Here is a 20,015-nt window from a genome sequence, read left to right as displayed (position 1 = left end):
ACAGACGTAAAGGACATGGTCGAAGCATTTGTCAGAGATGGGACGCTCGCGCACCTCGTGGCGCAATGAACGCTGAGCAGGCTGATGCGTGTAGAACCCCAGCTGGGGAAAACACGAATAAAATTGCAGCTTCAATGTGGAGACTACATGCTGCGTAAAGAACGAGATCCCGAACCAGGTGCATATCGGCTCGATGGCACTCCCATCCCAACAACATGGAAGGGAGCTCAATTACACAGTTTGCATGTAGATCAATTCCAAATTTGTAAAGAAAAGGCCCAGAGCCACTTCTAATGGAAATGATTCTCCTTAGAACATCGACACTGATGATTTTACATTTATACTTTATGAACTTTCCACACGGATATGCCGGTCTTCACCGCATACATAAGTGTGAAAGTCGTTGCGTGGGGAAGGCGGCAAAACCCGCATAAACCCAAAAAGCGGCAAACCTTCACGCAGGTCAGTTGAAGGGTAAAGTTCAGTCATCCCACTAAATGAAAGTGCTGGTCTATCCGCATGAATCATGATAGAGGAAACTGAACACTAACCTATTAACAACCGCGCGTCGAACGGTTAATTTATTCAACACGGATATGCCGGTTTTCACCGCATAATTACGTGGAAAGTCGTTGCGTGGGGAAGGCGGCAAAACCCGCATAAACCCAAAAAACGGCAAACCTTCACGCAGGTCAGTTAAAGGTAAAGTTCAGTCATCCCACTAAATGAAAGTGCCGGTCTATCCGCATGAATCATGATAGAGGAAACTGAACACTACCTATTAACAACCGCGCATCGAACGGTTAATTTATTCAACACTGATGCCGGTTTTCACCGCATAATTACTTGGAAAGTCGTTGCGTGGGGAAGGCGGCAAAACCCGCATAAACCCAAAAAACGGCAAACCTTCACGCAGGTCAGTCATAGGTAAACTTTGGTCAACTAAATGAAAGTGCCGGTCCTAACCGCACAAATCATGAGAGGAAACAGAACCTATTGACAACCGCGCGTCAAACGGATAACTTATTCAAAACAGAGAATTTCTAACAAAAGGATGAGGAAAACCTACACGCAGGTTAGATGTAGGTAAAGTTTAGCCATCCTACTAAGTGCAAGTGACGGTCCTACCCGCACAATCACGAAAGAGGAAGCAAAACTTCAACCTATTATCTACCACGTTCAAAGGTTAACTTATCCTAAACACTTAGAAATTTCAAAAAAGATGAGGAAAACCTCCACGCAGGTCAGATGTAGGTAAAGTTTAGCCATCCTACTAAGTGCAAGTGACGGTCCTACCCGCACAATCACGAAAGAGGAAGCAAAACTTCAACCTATTATCTACCACGTTCAAAGGTTAACTTATTCTAAACATTTGGAAAATTGCTAATTTAAACTAAAGTATGCAAGTCATATAACGTTTATAAAGCAAGGAATCCAGTGAAAGTAGCGGTCTTACCCGCACAAAGATTTATATTTCATAATATTCATTACAAGAATGGCCGGGTAACTACCCGTCTACAAGAATATAAATCTATACAAGCTAAATCTATCCTAACAGTGGGAAGGGATCTTCAGGATCAAGCTTCAGGGCCACTTCCACTTGGACCCGCACCATCAGTAGAACGTGACGGTTCAAGGAAAGCTTTAAGGATAGCTAGCCCATCATCAGCAGTAGCAACTTGGTTCACCTTCTCCACCACCGGATGCGGGAAGGCGGCATACTGATTCACTGCTTGGTCATAAACAGCTTCAGTATCAACATTATACAAAGGGAAGTTGGAAGGCGGGATGCCTTTCTCAACGAACCCTAGACCAAGCAGGAAGCCGGCCTTTTCCCCATCCTCGTGAGAAGCGTTGAGGGCTGCGCTCATAGCATCGTCATAAGACGTATCAGCAAAGACCCGATGCACAACCTACAAAAAGAAAAAAAAATACAAGTATCAAAACCTTTTCTATTTACAAAGAAAAGCGCGAAGACTTTATAAAGCTAAACATACCTGAGACAACGCTTCTCGAAGAAGCCATTCCTTGGCAACCAGAGCCTCCTGGAGGGCAGCTTGAGCTTCGTTACGGGCGCGTTCGGCTTCACTTTTATTGAGGTTGGCAAGCAACACTTCTTTAGCCGCAGCCTCTTCGACGCCCTTTAGCTTCCGCTCAGTATGGTCAAGCACCCCCCTCTGGTCCAAGATCTCCTGGAGCTTTTTGGCGTCTTCCATCGCCAAGGCATCATGAGCCTGCTGGAGAGCCTCTAATTTGGCCTTAAGCTCCTCATTCTCCACGCGTAGAGGCTCAGCAACAGCTTCAGCCTTGGTGGCCCTCTCGGTTGCGTTCCGTGCAGTTTCCTTAGCCAGCCGAAGCTGTTCATTAACAGCTTGGGCAGCCTTGGAACGGGCCTCGAGCCGGGCCTGAACTTCAACCTCGAGGGCCTTGAAGGCCTTCTCCTTTTCCGCAGCCACTGCGGTAAGCCTTAAGTTCTCCTCCCGGACAGCCCGCGCCTGAGCTACTTCTTGGATGCGAGCTGCTTTTAACTTGTCGTTTTCACGACAAAGCAACTCGACACGCGGCTGCATCCGGGCCAGGAGAACCCGAAGCTCATTGGTTAGCCTACCCTCCTGGTAGCTAGCCATGGCTTCCCCCAACGCACCACTGGGAGCTGCGTGACGAGCCCAGTCCACGCACTCCACAGGCGTGCGAAGGGTTGTTCCTCGGCGGATGTTCCATCTTGGAACATACACTTCATTGGAATCCGACACTGCAAAAAACAAAAAGCAGTTAGGAAAAGATGATAAAAATATAAAAAGGCCAAAAGAACCCTACGCACCTGTAGGGTCAATAACAGGCTGATAGCCGCCAAACCCATCACCTGAACCCAAGGGAAATCCGTCCAAGAGGTCAGATAGATGGGAAGGAGGCAGAGGTTGGCGGGAAGCCCCATGCATACCTGAAGGATCGGCCGTCGTTGCCGATGACGGAGGAGGCATGGTAAAAGCCGCCGCGGTCGCCGCTGCGAAATCCGCAGCAAAAGTAACCGCCGGCTCAGTGAAAGATGTGGTAAAAATGGCACTGACGGCCGGCGGTGATGTCATCACAGCTGGAACAGTTGGCTCAACGGAGTGAGCAACTGAACCAGCGGAAGCAGGCGCAGCCGCCTGGGTCGTCGCCTCAGGTAGGCTGACCAAGCCTACCGTCATGGGCGGAGAGGTACTCCTCCCCGCTCCACCCTGGAATGCGTCAACATCCACGCCTGCACAAAGAAGATAAGTGTTAATGATGGAAAGCTATGAAGTTAAAAATAAAGGAAGTTTGTACTTACGGGTTTTCTTGAGCCTAAAAGTGCGGACAGGCGGGGACGAACCCGATGGAGCCGGCCTCTTTGCGCCGCTCACCGTCGTCATCCGGGGCTCTCCGGAGGTGACAGTCGCAGCCTCCGGAGCAGTGGTCCTATCACCACCCGGGTTCCCCGCCACCTCCTCGCTCTCGGCCTCTGAATCAGACCGAGGCACCGTATCGGCAGTGGAGGCCACCTTCTCCTTTCCCTTCCCGCCGGCAGCCTTCTTCTTCCGCACCAACGGAGGACCATCTGCGGATTCCTCATCAGAACATAAGATTAGAGGAATTCCAGCAGAGGTTTCAGCATTGAGGGGTCGAGGGTTGAATAACGCCTTACCTGGCCGCATGGCGCTCAGGATCTCGTGGCCTAGCGGGTAGACCTCCACGAACCGATCCGCCGTTTGTTCAAGGATGGGCAACTCGTTCTCATCTAGAGCACGAGTACCCATCCGAGCGGGACTGTCAGCCTCCCGCGGATACAGGAGCGACTGCAAGTCGTTCCCCTCTGAAATAAACAGGAAAGAAGTTAGAAGAGATTCTAAATCAACAAAAAGAAACAGAGCATACCGTAAGGAACAGAGTTCGAACCGTATTCAAGGACGATTGGGATCTTTTGCGCATCCGCATCCTTCCACACCCGGCTCATCCCGAGCATCACCATCCCGGACTCCGCAAACCGGTAAACCGGAGATTGGACTCGGGATATCTTCGAGAACCATTCCGCCTCCTGGTAGTTGGAGGCGTGAAGGCTGGGAATTGCTTGCCCATTCTTGAATTTCATGGCAAGGGGGATGGCGCGAGCGGAGATGTAGAAGAACTCCCGCTTCCACGAACGAAGACTGCGCTCGGTTGCGCAAATCTTCAAACCCTTAATCCGGGTTATCAGGGTATACCACCCCTGGATGCACCTCCAAGAGTAGAAGGTCATCAGGCGGTCGACGAAGGGCTCAATGCCCAGAATCCGGCACACCCACTCGAAGTGGCGAATCTTGGCGATCGCCATCGGGTGCACCTCGGTCAGGTGTACACCGTGCCTCTCCAGGACACGGTACACAAACTTTGTCAACGGAAACCTAAGATTCCCATAGACAAAGAATGCAGCATATACCCCGATCTTGCCTCTGGGGGCATCATACACCGTCTGATGGGGTTCAGGAAACTCAGGCTCGAGAGACTCGAGCATGAACTTCCTGACGATGTACTGATATAGATCGACAGGCAGAGCACACTGGCACTCGCCAGCAGTACTCTTGTCATCGGCGTACACCCCAGCCTCCTGGGCTGTAGCTTCGAGATCGTGAGAAGACATCTTGCAGATATGAAAGAAGAAAACGATTTCAAGAGAATGCTCGACTGAAAAGATGAGTTTTCGCCGGAAATCGTTTTGAAGATGAAGAGAAAAGTGAAAGTGTGGATTACAAAGAACCCTCTCCCCCTTTATATACTAATCGCAATTAATGCGACGAAATTAATGCGGAAGAGAGAGAAATCGAAGGTGCAATGAAACTATGACACGTGGCAAAAAGCAAGCTGGCAACAGCTGTTGAAAGGACGCGTACCATTAATTTCGCGGCCACGCGCCCGAAAAATCGCGCCCACGCGCCTGAAAAAGCGTCTGGAATGACCATGTACTGTCACGTCACCATAACTTCCTGCACGTCCTGACACAGTCAGAAGAAACCGTCGCACGCCGTTTAAGAGGTTTGGACTGTTCTTATCCTTTCACCAACCCTTCGAATTTCAAAAATTCAAAAAGATTCAAAAGTAAGCGGGAAAATACCCCTTACCTTGGCAACCAAGTAACCATAAGACGGGTGCGGGTACAGTGTTAAGGCAAAACCCTTCACATACTTAGCACCTGCAGGGAATTGAAGCCAAGAATACCTCGGCAACCAAGTAACTATAAGACGGGTGCGGGTACAGTGTTTAGGCAAAACCCTTCACATACCTAGCACCCGCAGGGAATTGACGCCAGGAATACCTTGGCAACCAAGTAACCATAAGACGGGTGCGGGTACAGTGTTAAGGCAAAACCCTTCACATACCTAGCACCCGCAGGGAATTGACGCCAAGAATACCTTGGAAGTAAAGTAACCGTAAGACGAGCGCGGGTACAGTGTCAAGGCAAAACCCTTCACATACCTAGCGCTCCGCAGGGAATTGAAACCAAGAAGGATCTTCTGGGCAATGCTTGCGGAAACGGAAATAACATCCCCGCATAGCGGGAACGTCGAGAACTACATTGTTTGAAGCTCCAGGATGGAATTGGTGGTTTTAACATAATTGATCACTATGTTCAAAACTACCAAAACCTCATGGAGAATCCACACAAGTGGGACTCAACGCTCCTGACTTGCGAGGAGGTTACAGACCTACCCGCATCATACCCAAAGATCAAGCAGGAAAGTCGGGAATTTCTGCAAGTGACAAGGACTTCCGCGGGAAGAATCCCCATGGAAAACCTTAAAAAACCCTTTTCAAAACCCTTTGCTTAAGTCCAAAAGTTCACCTCACTTTATTAAACATTCATGAGAAGAACATTGGACTGGGGGACTTGAAGAGGTAGGTCCCAGCAGAGCCCAGTTGGACCCGCAAGACTCACCTTCAAAAGAGACGTCTGCGCAGAAACCAACTGGATACGCAGGACCCACCATGCTCAGAGACGTGACGTCCTTACGCGCAGTACGCAAGCTGTTCCCGCAGGAAATGCCTCCCAATGGTGAAGTACTCTGCCTGTTCCCGCAGCTGCGGATACAAGCCATCAGGGAAGGCCACCCGCGCAGCAAGGCTACACGCACAAGGCACTTAGCTCTCACAGTTGTCACCTGAAGGAATGAGCAAAGCCGGGAACAATCCCGCACAAAGGCGGGAGGGGGAATACTCCCGCCCAACTAAGCCAGTCCGTACGATACGGGAAGATCTTCTGTACTGTACCTGACGAGGTATGGGCAAAAGATCTGACCAAAGATACGACAGCTTATTGACAACAGTATGGCGAGCAGCATGCTCTTGTACTATATGTCACTATTAGCCGCTGCCTACTCACCAACTCCTGTCATACCACGTGCATAGCCGGCAGTTGGTGGAAAAGGAATAGTACACAGCAGGCCTGGTCACTGTCAGCCGCTGCCTACCCACCAACTACCAGCAGGGCACGTGCGTAGGCCACAGTTGGTAGAACAGGAATACTATTCAGCCGGCCACACCTTCTTGGAAACCTACCTTCGGCTATAAATACCCCAAATGGTATGATCTTATCATCTTATCATCATATACTATCTCGTATTACATATTATACCTGATATTTGCTCTAGCAATCTCTTAATATACATTTATATTCAAGAGCAATCTAGTCTGATTCTCATGCCGGAGGGTGGTCACAAGGAGGAACCCCCCCCCCCCCCTTCTCAGTGACGAGCTCACGGTGTCTGTTTTGCAGGTTATCAGAAGAACCATCTTTGCCGGATCTAACCCCTCGTGGGAAACATCTATTCAACCCCCAGGTTATCCGTAATCTGCCCGGGGTCCGATTAGTGTTTCTTCAATCACCATCTTCTTTGAGCTTCTGTCCTCATAAGCATCCAACTTGTCAACTCAGAAGTGATAATCCGGTTGAGTTACTGAAACTTACAGATGCAATTGCTTTGCTTCTATCGCAACAAAGTAATTATACTTCAAGTATTTAAAAAAAAAAGTTTATGAAATGTTTTAGTATGCAAAATTTAAGGCGGATTCAAACACATCTTCAAATAGGAGCATGTCAACATTCGAACATGTACCAACATACAATTGCCAGTTGAGTCTTATTGATTATTCGAGTACGCATTCACCATAAATGACACATTGCAATTGTTCGTGAAGAGCCATTCGACACCAACTGAGCCCAACCAAAGCATCAGTTGGAACTAAGTTCGTACCAACACATTGCTTTTGTTTGGCTACCGAAACCAATGAGGCTCTGATAGCAATGAATTAACTTCGTACAATGAAAACATATGAAAAGACAGGTTACAAGCGATTAAGGGCAAAATGCGTCATCAAAACACCATATTATGGTCATAACTCACATCATTGAGTCATCATCTCTTCCTTAGCATGGAAGTAAATATCATGTTACACGAGACAAACCAAAGTTTGCAAATTATCTTAATTATTTTGATTCATATTTTAGGATAAATCCTATGTATCATACAACGACAGCCAACTATGCCATTCTAGTTACATGTTTGGTTAATTAGTCTCTTCTGGATTTTGACATATTCAAGATATATCATATATGGGGGACATTCACTGGACACAAGCACATTGTATATCAACATCAAAACTTAATTAGTTTTGGGATCTTAAATATGCAGAGCCACGATCTTCGTTATTATTTGTTGTGATCATTCTAGCTTCTTATCAACTTTGCATGTTTATAAACTTCATACTTGTTGTTGTCATGGTCTCCAAGTTTAAATTATCGATCATTATCATGCTTGTTAAGATTCGAGTCTTCCCTGCAAAATTCGGATAAATACCCTCATAAAACTTTGTTTTCTTGTTGATTTAAAGAAAACGTTCATGCATGTGCTTGTCAACAACCTGATTTATATTGTTTCTTGTTTCACAATCAATCAAAGAGATGATAAGAACAACCCATGTGCAACGAATGTGATGATATATAGGAAAACTACTATATATGTAACCATGGTTAATCATTTAATTACTAGGAAATATATACACACTTTTTGGTCACATATCCAACACCTTAAACAAAGGGTCGTGTACTCACAAGGGACATATTTAGTTAAACAATTTATGTGTAGTTGGTTTGTTTATATGTTTAGTTAAACAAATTGACCCGTCAACCTATTTAGTTAAATAGTTAAATAGGTCGACCTGCTAACCAACCAACTGGAAAGTAAGTGGGATGAATAGCTTGAGTGATTTTCTTGATTGATTTGTGGGTAGCATTCTTGTCAAAGTATTAGAATCTTCTTGTAATTTGGATTCATTAATGTAACTTTACAAGGTGTGAAAAGAGGAAAAATAGACTCACTTTTAATTTATTAATCTTTAATTTAGAAAGGTGGTCATAGATTCAGGTTTTAATTAAAAGCTATAATGTAAACCTAAAAAATAAAGTCTGAACAGAGTTGATTAGAGTTATGAAAAGAGTTATAAAAACGAAGTTTAGTGACAGATATAGATAAGATAAGATAGATATAGATATAATAGATGATTTTTATTAAGCAAACAAATTAAAGTAATTGAACCATTTGATCTAAATCAATTCAACTTTCTTCTTTTTTTCATAACGGAATCTGGAAATATCTCAATGCCTCGTGCGAGTCTTATTAAAATGGGATGTCAATGTATATACGGATTTCGACGTTCTAGGCCTGATTCACACAAAAACGCCATCAAGGAGGAAATTTACCGTGTCACTGTGGGAAAATACCCTTAACTCAGGGTTCGAACAAGGCGAGGGAGTGGTAAGGAAAAGACTTAATGTTCCATGTGACACATGTTCGATTGTTGTCCTCAGCATCTAGTTTCGGCGGCACCAGGTGATGATGAGAAACTAGGCAAATAGGTGACGTTCACTAATTGGATCCTTAAACCAAACATGTTTTATCTTACCTGTGTTCACGGCTTAGGTGAGTGTTTTCCCCGAATAGAAAAACGAGTTTATCCTGATGTAATTAATTTAGTCACCAACCCATTTAGATAAATTATTAGCCATTAACAAAAGTCATGTTTTAAATATAAGACATGAAAAATCCCAAACATTAACCATCAATCGGTATTGCTGGTGCCTAAATCATACTTATAACTGATTTAACCATTTGATCAAACAAAATGATATACTATAACTGATTTAAATCATACTTATAACTGATTTAACCATTTGATCAAACAAAATGATATACTATTTAACTTTAAACAAGAAACCGTCTCCTGTCTCTCTCTCTCTCTCTCTCTCTCTCTCTCTCTCTGTAGGCCACCCCTAAAACAAGAAAAAGTGGATTTCTCAGAATATATTTTTCTTTTATTTTTTAAGTTTTTTATTTTCTTTTTCAGCATTTCATTTTCACTTCCTCACATATATAGTCTCCCCACCCCTGCTGCTATTTCTCCCATTCATTCAACCAACATACACACACAAATCACTCATTTGCACTTTCAAGATTCAATCTTTGTGACCAAAACACATCAACAAACAGTTTTTACCAACCTAAATTGCAAGGAAATGCAAAAGGGTAATGTACTAATGCTCTTGTTGTTCATTCTTGATGTGTCTTTAGGCAAATTGGTTAATGTTTCTGGGTTGTGTTAAACAGGAAACAAGAAGGAGATGAAGTATGTTTTAGTGACAGGTGGTGTTGTTAGTGGACTGGGAAAAGGAGTCACTGCTAGCAGTATTGGCCTTGTTCTTCAAGCCTGTGACCTACGTGTCACTTGCATTAAAATTGGTTGGTTTTTTTTTTAACAAATTTTCTTGATTTTGTTTATGTGAGCTTGAATTTTGTTAAAGATTTTAGTGGGGTTGGGTTATTTTTTCTTTCTTGATGTTGGATCTATCTGATTTTGTGTGTTTTTGTTTTTTCTAGGTTTTTTTATTTATATAAAAAAGATACCTTTTTTATAATTTATAAATCAAGATTTGGGGTTTAATTACACACCCAACTGTCTTTATGAAGTGGGTAGATGTTTCTTGTTGTTCTTGTTGATTTAACAAGATTTCTTCTTAAACTTTGGATATGGTGATGTCCTGTCTCATTCTTGTATGAATTGATGGTTTGTCTCCACCTTTTTTCTGTTGTGTTAAAAGTTTAAAGCTCACAAATTTAAAGATTTTTTACTTTTTGGAAAAGAAAGGTTAAAACACACAATTTTAATATCTGATTTTGTTATGCAGATCCTTATTTGAACACAGATGCTGGAACAATGTCCCCTTTTGAGCATGGAGAAGTTTATGTATTGGATGATGGAGGAGAGGTAAATTACTAGCTGAATCGAAAAACTTACGGTCCTAAAGTTAATAATTTATCAAATATTTTTTGACTTAGTTAATAATGGAAGAAGAACATAATCCATGTGAATTAATTATCTGTCACTACTAGTATCAGTATGCAGTACGCACCATGCAGTATTTAAGTCTCATTAAATATTGGATTTTGTAATCTAAGCTGACTTAATTTGTTGATTGAAGGTTGACTTGGATCTTGGAAACTATGAGAGGTTTCTAGATATTAAATTAACGCGCGATAATAATATCACCACTGGGAAGATATACCAGGTATATGAAATTAAAATGAGTTCAATCACAAATCTTGTTACAGCTGACTGATTGGTTATGTTATTTTTATTAATTTTCGGTTGAAGTCGGTTATTGACAAGGAGAGGAGAGGGGATTATCTGGGATCAACGGTTCAGGTGGTTCCACATATTACAGATGCAATTCAAGATTGGATCGAACGGGTTGCAGCAATACCTGTTGATGGAAAAGAAGGTCCGCCTGATGTCTGTGTCATTGAGTTGGGGGGTACTGTAGGTATACCACTAAAAGTTGTGTTTGTGTTCATACATCCATGAATTTTGGTTATTCTTTTTTATTAAAAGATTATTTTTTTATCGTAGAAGATATTGATCTATGCCATTTATTAGTTGCATTATTCATGATTTTTGGTTATTCTTTTTATTGGTTAAATTTTTATTAATTTGTATTTGTGTTCATAATGATTTTTTATTATTATTCTTTTTATCAAAAGATTAAACTTTTATTGTAGGATAGATTGAATCTATGCCATTCATAATTGTATTTGTGTTCATACTGATTTTTGGTTATTCTTTTATTAAAAGATTAAATTTTTATTGTAGGGAATATAGAATCTATGCCATTTAATTTGTAATTGTGCTCATCCTGATTTTTGGTTATTCTTTTTATCAAAAGACTAAATTATTATTGTAGGAGATATTGACTCTATGTCTCTATGCTTTAATTCTTTTTATTAAAAAATTAAATTTTGATAGCTTTTTTGTTACTTTTACTAAAAGATTAAATTTTTATTGTAGGGGATATCGAATCTATGCCATTTATTGAAGCTCTTGGACAATTCTCGTACCGTGTTGGTAATATATTTGCATATTCTTTGACTCGTAAAGTATGAACAAGATTTCAAGAACAAAAATTAAAGTTTATAATTTGTGTTGTGTTTTTGTTAGGTGCTGGAAACTTTTGCTTGATTCATGTCAGTTTAGTGCCTGTTTTGAATGTTGTTGGTGAACCAGTAAGTTTGAATCAAAAGTTATCAATTGCGTTTTTGGTGCCAATAAATTATTAAAAAAAATAATACCCTTTTGTTTTCATTTTTATCTTTTGTTTAGAAAACGAAACCGACCCAACATAGTGTTCGTGGATTAAGAAGTTTGGGATTGGTCCCAAACATATTAGCCTGTCGCAGCACAACGGTATCACTCATCAGTCGATATTTTGGTTGGTTTATTTTGCTTGTTTTTTGGTATCTTTATTTACAAAGTTTAATGGATTTGCAGGAACTGGACATGAATGTGAAGGAAAAACTCTCAAGATTTTGCCATGTTCCGGTATGCCGATGATATATCATATACAGTCACGTCTAGTGAAATTACTTTTATGCCATTTTGTTTAAATTTGAAAATGATCTATTTTTTTTGTGTATATTGGCAGTTGGAGAACATAGTGAGTCTCTATGATGTCCCCAATATTTGGCATATTCCTTCACTCTTAAGAGTACGTACCCACTAACCACGCCTCGATTTGAAAATCATTTGTGTTATATTGTTATTAATTTTGGTACTCTAATAGTCTAATGTTTATTATTTACTTTTGTCTTTAGGATCAGAAGGCTCATGAAGCAATCTTTAAAGCACTTAATCTGAGGTTAGTAACTTAGTATGCCAAATATAATTAAAGAAATTATATTTTCCGGTAATAATATGTTTCGATTAAAACAGGGTGACTTTCAATTTGTTTGACTTGTTTAACTTAAATGATATTTATTTTATTATACATGTTAAAGAAAATTGTCCCTTCTACTGACATTTAACATAATTTATTATTGTGTGCAGTGAGGCCCGCAAGCCAAATTTGAAAGATTGGACTACCATGGCTAAGCGTTGTGACATGTTACACGAGCCCGTAAGATTCATGTTTGGAACACACAGTTTATTTATTTATAAATAATTTTCTAATGTTTCTTGTGATTTAATAATTACAGGTTAGAGTTGCCCTGGTTGGAAAGTATACCGGTCTTTCGGATGCTTATCTTTCTGTACTAAAGGTGATAGCTTTTACTTGTCTAACCATCAAATTTGATGTTTCTTGACTTTAATATTGTTTAAAGATTTTTATTTTTATACTGTTTCAGGCTTTGTTGCATGCTTCAATAGCTTGCAGAAGGAAGTTAGTTATCAATTGGGTTTTGGCTACTGACCTTGAAAATGCAACTGCCATTGAAGTTATTATCTCCTCCATCTCTCTTTCTTTTGTCAATCTCATTTATAAATATTGAATAGTAAATTAATTGATATACATATTTTTTATTTACAGAAGCCAGATGTCCATAGAGATGCTTGGAATGCATTGAAGGTTTGTATGATCTACTATTTTGTGGCTTGACCCGTTTAAGCCGTTTATTTTTATAGTTTTTTAAAACATATTATATGCGGTAACTTAAAGTGGTTTTGAGTATTACCATGCGAAAAATAAAATAAAAAAATCCGGGTTAAAAAGGCCAGGTTTGTGTCAACCATGAAAACTTGTGTCGTGTGTGGGCTCATGTGCCCGACATGATCTTTGGGTTTGGGTCAAATTTCCAGGTCCGTGTCAAGTTGACCCGCCAACCCGCAAAACCTTGTGTTGTGTGCAGGTTCATGTGCCTGACATGTTTTTTCTAGTATGTGTCAAACTTTCGGTTTTGTAACGGGTTTGACCAGTCAACCCATGAACACGACTCATTTAACACCCCCGTCATATAGATTATCTGAATCCAATAGCCTCATTGTTTGTTTAATAATGATAATAATATGTCAATCTATAGGCTGCAGATGCAGTTCTGGTCCCGGGAGGTTTTGGTGACCGCGGTGTTGAAGGGAAAATAATTGCTGCTAAATATGCCCGCGAGAACAACATTCCCTACCTCGGGATCTGTCTAGGAATGCAAATTGCTGTGATTGAGTATGCCCGGTCTGTTCTCGGTCTTGAAAATGCAAACAGCACCGAGTTTGATCCCCACACTAAAAATCCATGTGTCATATTTATGCCTGAGGTTTGTGTTCAAACTAATATCCTTTTAGTATTGTTATTATTAATATTATTATTTTATATATTTAGTTAAATCAAATGAATGGTTCTATACAACGATTATAGGGGTCCAAAACGCATATGGGTGGAACTATGAGGCTAGGATCTAGGAGGACATATTTTCATGTTACCGACAGCAAATCTGCTCAACTGTAAGAAGTTAGCATAATAACATTTCTGACACTATCACATAATCAGTTTTTAAAGTTGACCAAGTGTAATTGTGTGATTCAGATATGGTAATCAGACTTTCATTGAAGAGAGGCATCGCCATAGATACGAGGTATGTGGAGCCCACTTACACTTGTGTCATGGTTACTATATATCATGCAGTCATTATTTGTTAAATGCAACTTTCAAAAAAAAAAAAAAAATAGGTGAATCCCGAGGTGGTACCACAGCTAGAAGAAGCCGGTCTCAGTTTTACTGGGAAAGACGAGAGTGGCCAACGGATGCAGGTGAGGCTATTTTGGTAATTTCACCTACGTTATTCTAGGATGCTTAAAAAATGTTGATCTACATCAAATCACCTGTTTAATATACAGGTTATTGAACTCAAAAGTCACCCGTATTTCGTGGGAGTCCAATTCCATCCGGAATACAAATCCCGACCAGGAAAACCATCGCCACTTTTCCTAGGTACTTTTTTTTAAATATTATTACCTATCCAAATATAAATATCTTTAATGACAAAATGAATGAATGAATTATTGTATTGTTGGTTGTGCAGGGTTGATAGCTGCAGCAACCGGACAGTTGGATGCATTGTTGAAATTGAAAAAGTGTGTGGGTGTGAAGATCAGCGGATACGCAACTGGCAAAGGAGCGTCAGCATTACCACCACATTATCGATATCCTAACATGAACGCAAAGGTGCCGGTTGGATCGTTTGACGGGATGTACAAAAACACAAACGGTTTGCCCGTCTGAAGGGTCTGCTTTATAATAGGAATGAATGAGTAGTTTAGGAAATTAAGTCCCCCGTCCGTTTGTTGGTTAGTGTGGGATAGTTGGATTAATATGGCATCCTGGTTTTAAGCGGAGCAGGCTTGCGTTTTGTGTTTTTATTTTGTGTTTTGAATCTTAAGTACTTGGGACATTATATTTATTATCTTTGTTTTCTTTGGTGAGAAAAGTTGATATCTTCGTATATTAGTTAACACTCGGTCCTTGTATAAGCATCTAAAATGAATGAATGGCTGTTTTAAAAAAAAAAAACCTGACCGGTTACAGTGGACGGTTGAGCTAGGCTGTCTTGTACATTAGTATTGGACAGGACACTATTGGCAGCGAAATGTTTTATACATTCAACTATTAAAAATCAGTCGAAGATAACTTTAAATATAAAAATGTGAAAGAAGTACTACGTTCAGGTTATTGAGGTGTCTAAGTGAAACGCATGACAAAACTAGTTACTAATGTAAATCCATATTTTTCACATATAGTTCATTTATCAAGTTCTTTGAAAATGCTGAGATCAAGTTAAGGTGGTGATTCAATATCAAAAGAAATGGTGACACAAAAGTATAGTAAAATAAACTAAATCTTGTACCTTTTTGTTGAGTTGCATGGGTTTATAGTTGATTTAGGGGCTTTATATGTCAATATTTGGTGCTACTGAACACATCTTGTTAGTTAGGTCGATGGCAGACTCATGCGACTCTTAGACTCCCGCCAAGATTAGCCTTTTAACCCAACTTGACATCGATTTTAAAAACTAGATGCAGAATGCAAGATTCCTAACCAAGGGAAGCTTTATTGATTGCTAAGAAACTTACAATGATAGCTTACAAGATAAACTGTTGAACATTGGAGGGGTGAGTTTAAATGATCAGCCCTGCATATATAGTTGCTAGCCACACTAGCAATCTAGACTATTCTACAAAGTATCTAGCTTATTTTCATAATGTCTCTAAAACAATTTTATGCACATATCGTGCGAGAAATCTCCAGACTAATCTAAAGATACATGTGGCCCTTTTCCATAATTATATGCACATATTGAGCAAATGAGCAAGAAGAAAATAAGCTATACTAGTATACAAATTACATTAGAAAGTTGGCAAATATCACATTCATTTTCTATTGACTTCAAATGAAGGGTTAACTGATCCAACAACTCATACACACTACTTGACAACTCATTTCTCTTATCATCAACCATAAACTCATAAGAATTTCCATCAACTTCAACAGAGCTAACACCTCTACTCTTCTTAATCCCTTGATCCTTCATTAACCTCCTTATGTTCTTCACATCTTGCCATCTTTTAGCTTCACAAAACATGTTTGATACAAGCACATAGATTCCCGAACCATACGGTTCCAACTCCAACACTTGTTTCAACATTTGCTTCCCGATTTCAACATTCCCATGAATCCTACAAGCCCCAAGCAACGCACCCCAAATTACAACATCCGGTTTCATTGGCATTTCGTTTATTAACTTTATAGCATCTCCAAATAGCCCTAACCGCCCATACAGATCAATCATGCAAGCATAGTGCTCTATTTTACATGGTATCTTGTAAACTTCTTTCATTTTGTTAAAATAGAGTTTACCGGTTTCTGTAAGACCACTACGACAACAAGCCGAAAGCAAGCCCATGAAGGTGATGTCATCAGGGTGGACCCCATGGGCCTGCATGTTCTCGAAGAGCTCAACCGCTTCAAAACCAAACCCGTGTAATGCAAGTGCACCAATCATAACGTTCCAAGAAACGTGATTCTTTTCGGGCATGTTAAAAAACAAACCTTTAGAAGTCTCTAACAACCCGCATTTGGCGTAAAAGTCTATCAATGAATTGTATAATGTCACACTTGGTGTTACATAGTTTGATATTATATAATTATGGATGCTTTTTCCTGTTTCCAAATCACCGAGTTGACTGCATGCTGAAAGAACACTAGCCAGAGTTGACTCATCCGGATTTACTCCCGCTTTAAATATGTCATTATAAAGCCCTAATGCTTCATTACACCAACCTTTTTGTAAATAGCATGAAATCATTGAGTTCCACGAAACAACGTTTTTCACAGGCATTTGGTGAAACATATTCTTTGCAGCCTCCAAGAGCCCGTGTTTAGCATATGCACTAACCATGGACGTCCATGAAACCACGTTTTTATGACTCATTCGGTCGAAAAACACTTGAGCTGACCGCAAATTCCCACATTTCGCATACATGTCCACAATAGCATTTTGCACATAAACATCAATACAAGCTCCGGTTATCACAATAAACGAATGTATTAACCCTCCTAATACTTCTTGGCAGTTATGTGAACAGACAGAAAGTAAGTTAACAAACGTAAAATCATCAGGCTTTACACCAAAATCCCTCATTTCTCGAAACAACAAAAACGCTTCCGTGCAATAACCTAACTTCGAGTACCCACCGATCATACTATTCCACGAAACAAGACTCTTATCGAACATATCATCAAACACCTTTCTTGAATCCTTAACATTCCCACAACTGCAATACAAACTAATCAACCCGTTTTGCACGTAAACATGTGACTCGTATCCCGACTTTACAACCCAAACATGCACCAAAACCCCGTCTAAACATCTCGTTAACACCGCACACACCTTAAGAACAAACGGGTACGTGTACTCATTCGGTGAGATCCCAACACAAATCATTTGGTGAAACAAGTGTAAAGCTTTTACTGGGTTGTCACTGTTTACATAACCCCTGATTAAACTGTTGTACATGTGTTTATTTGGTTGAGGCAAATGGTCGAACAGTTGGTGTGCGTGTTGTAAATCGGGTGTTTCGGATACTGCACAGAAGGAGATTAGCTTGCTGACTGTGAATGTGTCGTGATGGAGTCCGTTAACGATGATTTGGGCGTGAATTAGTTTAAGTTGATTGATTGATTGGCAGTTATTGAGGTGGTGAATTAGGGTTTGGTGAGCAGGTGAAGTGAAAAATGAGAGTGTTTTGGTATGGCGGGAAAGGGTTTTTAAATGTTTGATGGCCGTAATCATTTGTAAAACAGAACATCAGGTGTTTGATTTGAAAGTGGTCAATCACACTTTGCACATGTATAACGTACCAATTGTACTCGTATTCGTTATAAAATGTTCATCTTTATATCTGTACCAAATTTCTGGAGACCATACTTAAAACTGGCCTCATCCCAAACAAGTTTCAAAACCGAGTGTCAAGTGGATACAAAGTTTATTAAAATTAAATGCATCATTTTCATTTGGTGAAATCCAATACAAGCCCAATTTCTTAAACAATTGGATTGTTGGAGTTATCGTGTAATTAGCCATAGGTATTCTTTCAGTTTCAGGAGCAGTATGGGCTAATGAAGCGTGGGGATCATATTGGAGTTGGGATCCAAATGAAACTTGGGTCTTTATTATTTGGATCGTATTCGCAATTTATTTGCATACTCGAACAAATAAAAATTTGCAAGGAGAAAATTCCGCATTTGTGGCAACTCTAGGCTTTCTTATAATTTGGATATGCTATTTTGGGGGGGTCAATCTATTAGGAATAGGTGACATAGTTATGGTTCATTTACGTTAACCTTTAGGTAAATTAAAGAAAAGTTATTACGAATACTAACAGAATGCCATACGGTGTATATAAAAAATCTTGGACCCGAACCGATTTTAAACTTTTGATCTTGGAATCGGTTTAGAATATGAATGCGGTTTGGTTGTATACGACGTTGTGAGTTCATATGGGCCGACTAGTGCATGCATTGCAGACACGTAAATCCAACATTTGCAAATTGCAAGTGTCCAAAAGTAGTATGTTAATTAGGCTGTATTATATCAATGGGCTGGGTGGTTTGAGTTCCTCGGCCCGTATCTTTAAAGTAAATTATTATTGACACCAACATAATGGAAACATACGATGAAAGACCCAATCTTGACAATCGAGGTATAGACTTAATCTGTACTAGATGTTCAATTTGCGATGATGATCACGCGGATTACTAAATATTAATGAAAAATTATATTGAGTGATAACTTCCTCAATGTAAATAATGTGATTACATGCTCCTACAACCTTCTAATAATCACTTGACATTTGATGTGGTTATTCAAATGACTACTTAGTTATTATCGTGTTATATAGTCTGCTCAGTCACTTCAACTTGTACTAGGGGAAAGTAGTTTGTTATTGAATTATATCTTAAGATAACTTGATCATAGTCCTCCTATCTTCTTCCTCCTCGATTAGATTAAGCTCTCATCCTATATATATATATATATATATATATATATTACATGGTATACATCACATATATGTTGATAATCTTATCTCATTGTTGATCACGAACTTGATTCTCATGGGTTTTCCAGGGCTTTAGCCACGGTCACCTTCTAACTTGTTCATTTATGCTGTTATCAATTTCAAGCGGAATAGAAACAAAATTGATGAATGCAATTACGAACAACTATTATTAATCTCAGAATTAGAAAGATTACAAGAGCACCGATAATCAACAGATTAGGGCTTTCTGAATATGAAAAGAAACGAAACTAATGAATTAACAATCAATGAAAACTATACACTATTGAGAGAGAATTGAAACCAAGAACTGAACCAACGTAACCCTAGAAACAGCTTATAACGAACCCATCTATTCTGTAACAAAACTTTCTTCTACTTTTACACTTTACCCCCTTGAAGTTCACAAGATGTGACAACTTGACTTAATATTGTTTCCTCTTGAAAGTAACTTCTGCATATTGACAGAATATACCCCTGAACCTTATTGTAACAGTTTTAACTAACAGTTGACTTTAGTTGACCATCACATAACACCTCCAACAATCTCCACCTTTATGTCATGATCAACTACAAACTGTCAGTCACCAATATTCAGCAATTTCAAACACAAATCAAATTTTGCACTTGAAACCACTTTTGTTAACATATCAGATGCATTCCAATCAGTGCTAACATGTTCAACTTCAACCTCCTTGCTACTGATTACTTCCCTTATAAAATGCAACTTGACATTTATATGTTTTGTCCTTTCATGGAACATTGGATTTTTAGATAATTGCAATGCACCTTGATTATCACACAACACCAATGCTCTATCAACCTTATAACCAAGTTCCGTGACAAAACCTTTTAACCAGATTGCCTCTTTTACTGCTTCAGTTAAGGCAATATACTCACTTTCAGTTGTTGACAAAGCTACTACCTTTTGCAAAGTAGACTTCCAGCTAACAACACTTCCACATACTTTGAAAACATAACCCGTAACTGACCTGCCTTTATCTAAATCTTTTCCAAAATCAGCATCGACATAACCTTGGACCATTGGACTTATTTTGTCTTCACCAAACAATAAACCAAAATTTCTAGTTCCA

General features: G+C 39.8%; 1 protein-coding gene and 1 pseudogene across 1 annotated transcript; one reads left to right on the top strand and one right to left on the bottom strand.

Moving 5' to 3' along the window:
• The first annotated feature begins 9,550 nt into the window (after nt 1–9,550).
• Nucleotides 9,551–14,848, top strand: LOC143614107 (uncharacterized). The gene is made up of 21 exons (XM_077087632.1): nt 9,551–9,575; nt 9,657–9,788; nt 10,235–10,314; nt 10,529–10,615; nt 10,702–10,870; nt 11,392–11,448; nt 11,542–11,606; nt 11,704–11,787; nt 11,872–11,922; nt 12,026–12,088; nt 12,195–12,238; nt 12,427–12,496; nt 12,576–12,638; nt 12,726–12,815; nt 12,908–12,946; nt 13,398–13,625; nt 13,727–13,812; nt 13,895–13,943; nt 14,038–14,118; nt 14,206–14,299; nt 14,391–14,848. Exons 1-21 carry the CDS (start codon nt 9,566–9,568, stop codon nt 14,588–14,590), a joined length of 1,842 nt encoding a protein of 613 aa, XP_076943747.1. The 5' UTR covers nt 9,551–9,565; the 3' UTR covers nt 14,591–14,848.
• A 776-nt stretch (nt 14,849–15,624) lies between these two features.
• On the bottom strand, nt 15,625–17,657 carry LOC143614106 (pentatricopeptide repeat-containing protein At2g22410, mitochondrial pseudogene; annotated as a pseudogene).
• Between the last annotated feature and the right edge of the window lie 2,358 nt (nt 17,658–20,015).

The sequence above is a fragment of the Bidens hawaiensis genome, unplaced genomic scaffold (assembly GCF_021521415.1).
Source record: "Bidens hawaiensis isolate Kalapana, Puna unplaced genomic scaffold, B.hawaiensis_p1.1 tig00039009_1, whole genome shotgun sequence".
In the NCBI taxonomy this organism is placed as follows: domain Eukaryota; kingdom Viridiplantae; phylum Streptophyta; class Magnoliopsida; order Asterales; family Asteraceae; genus Bidens; species Bidens hawaiensis.
This window is presented reverse-complemented; position numbering and strand designations above follow the sequence as displayed.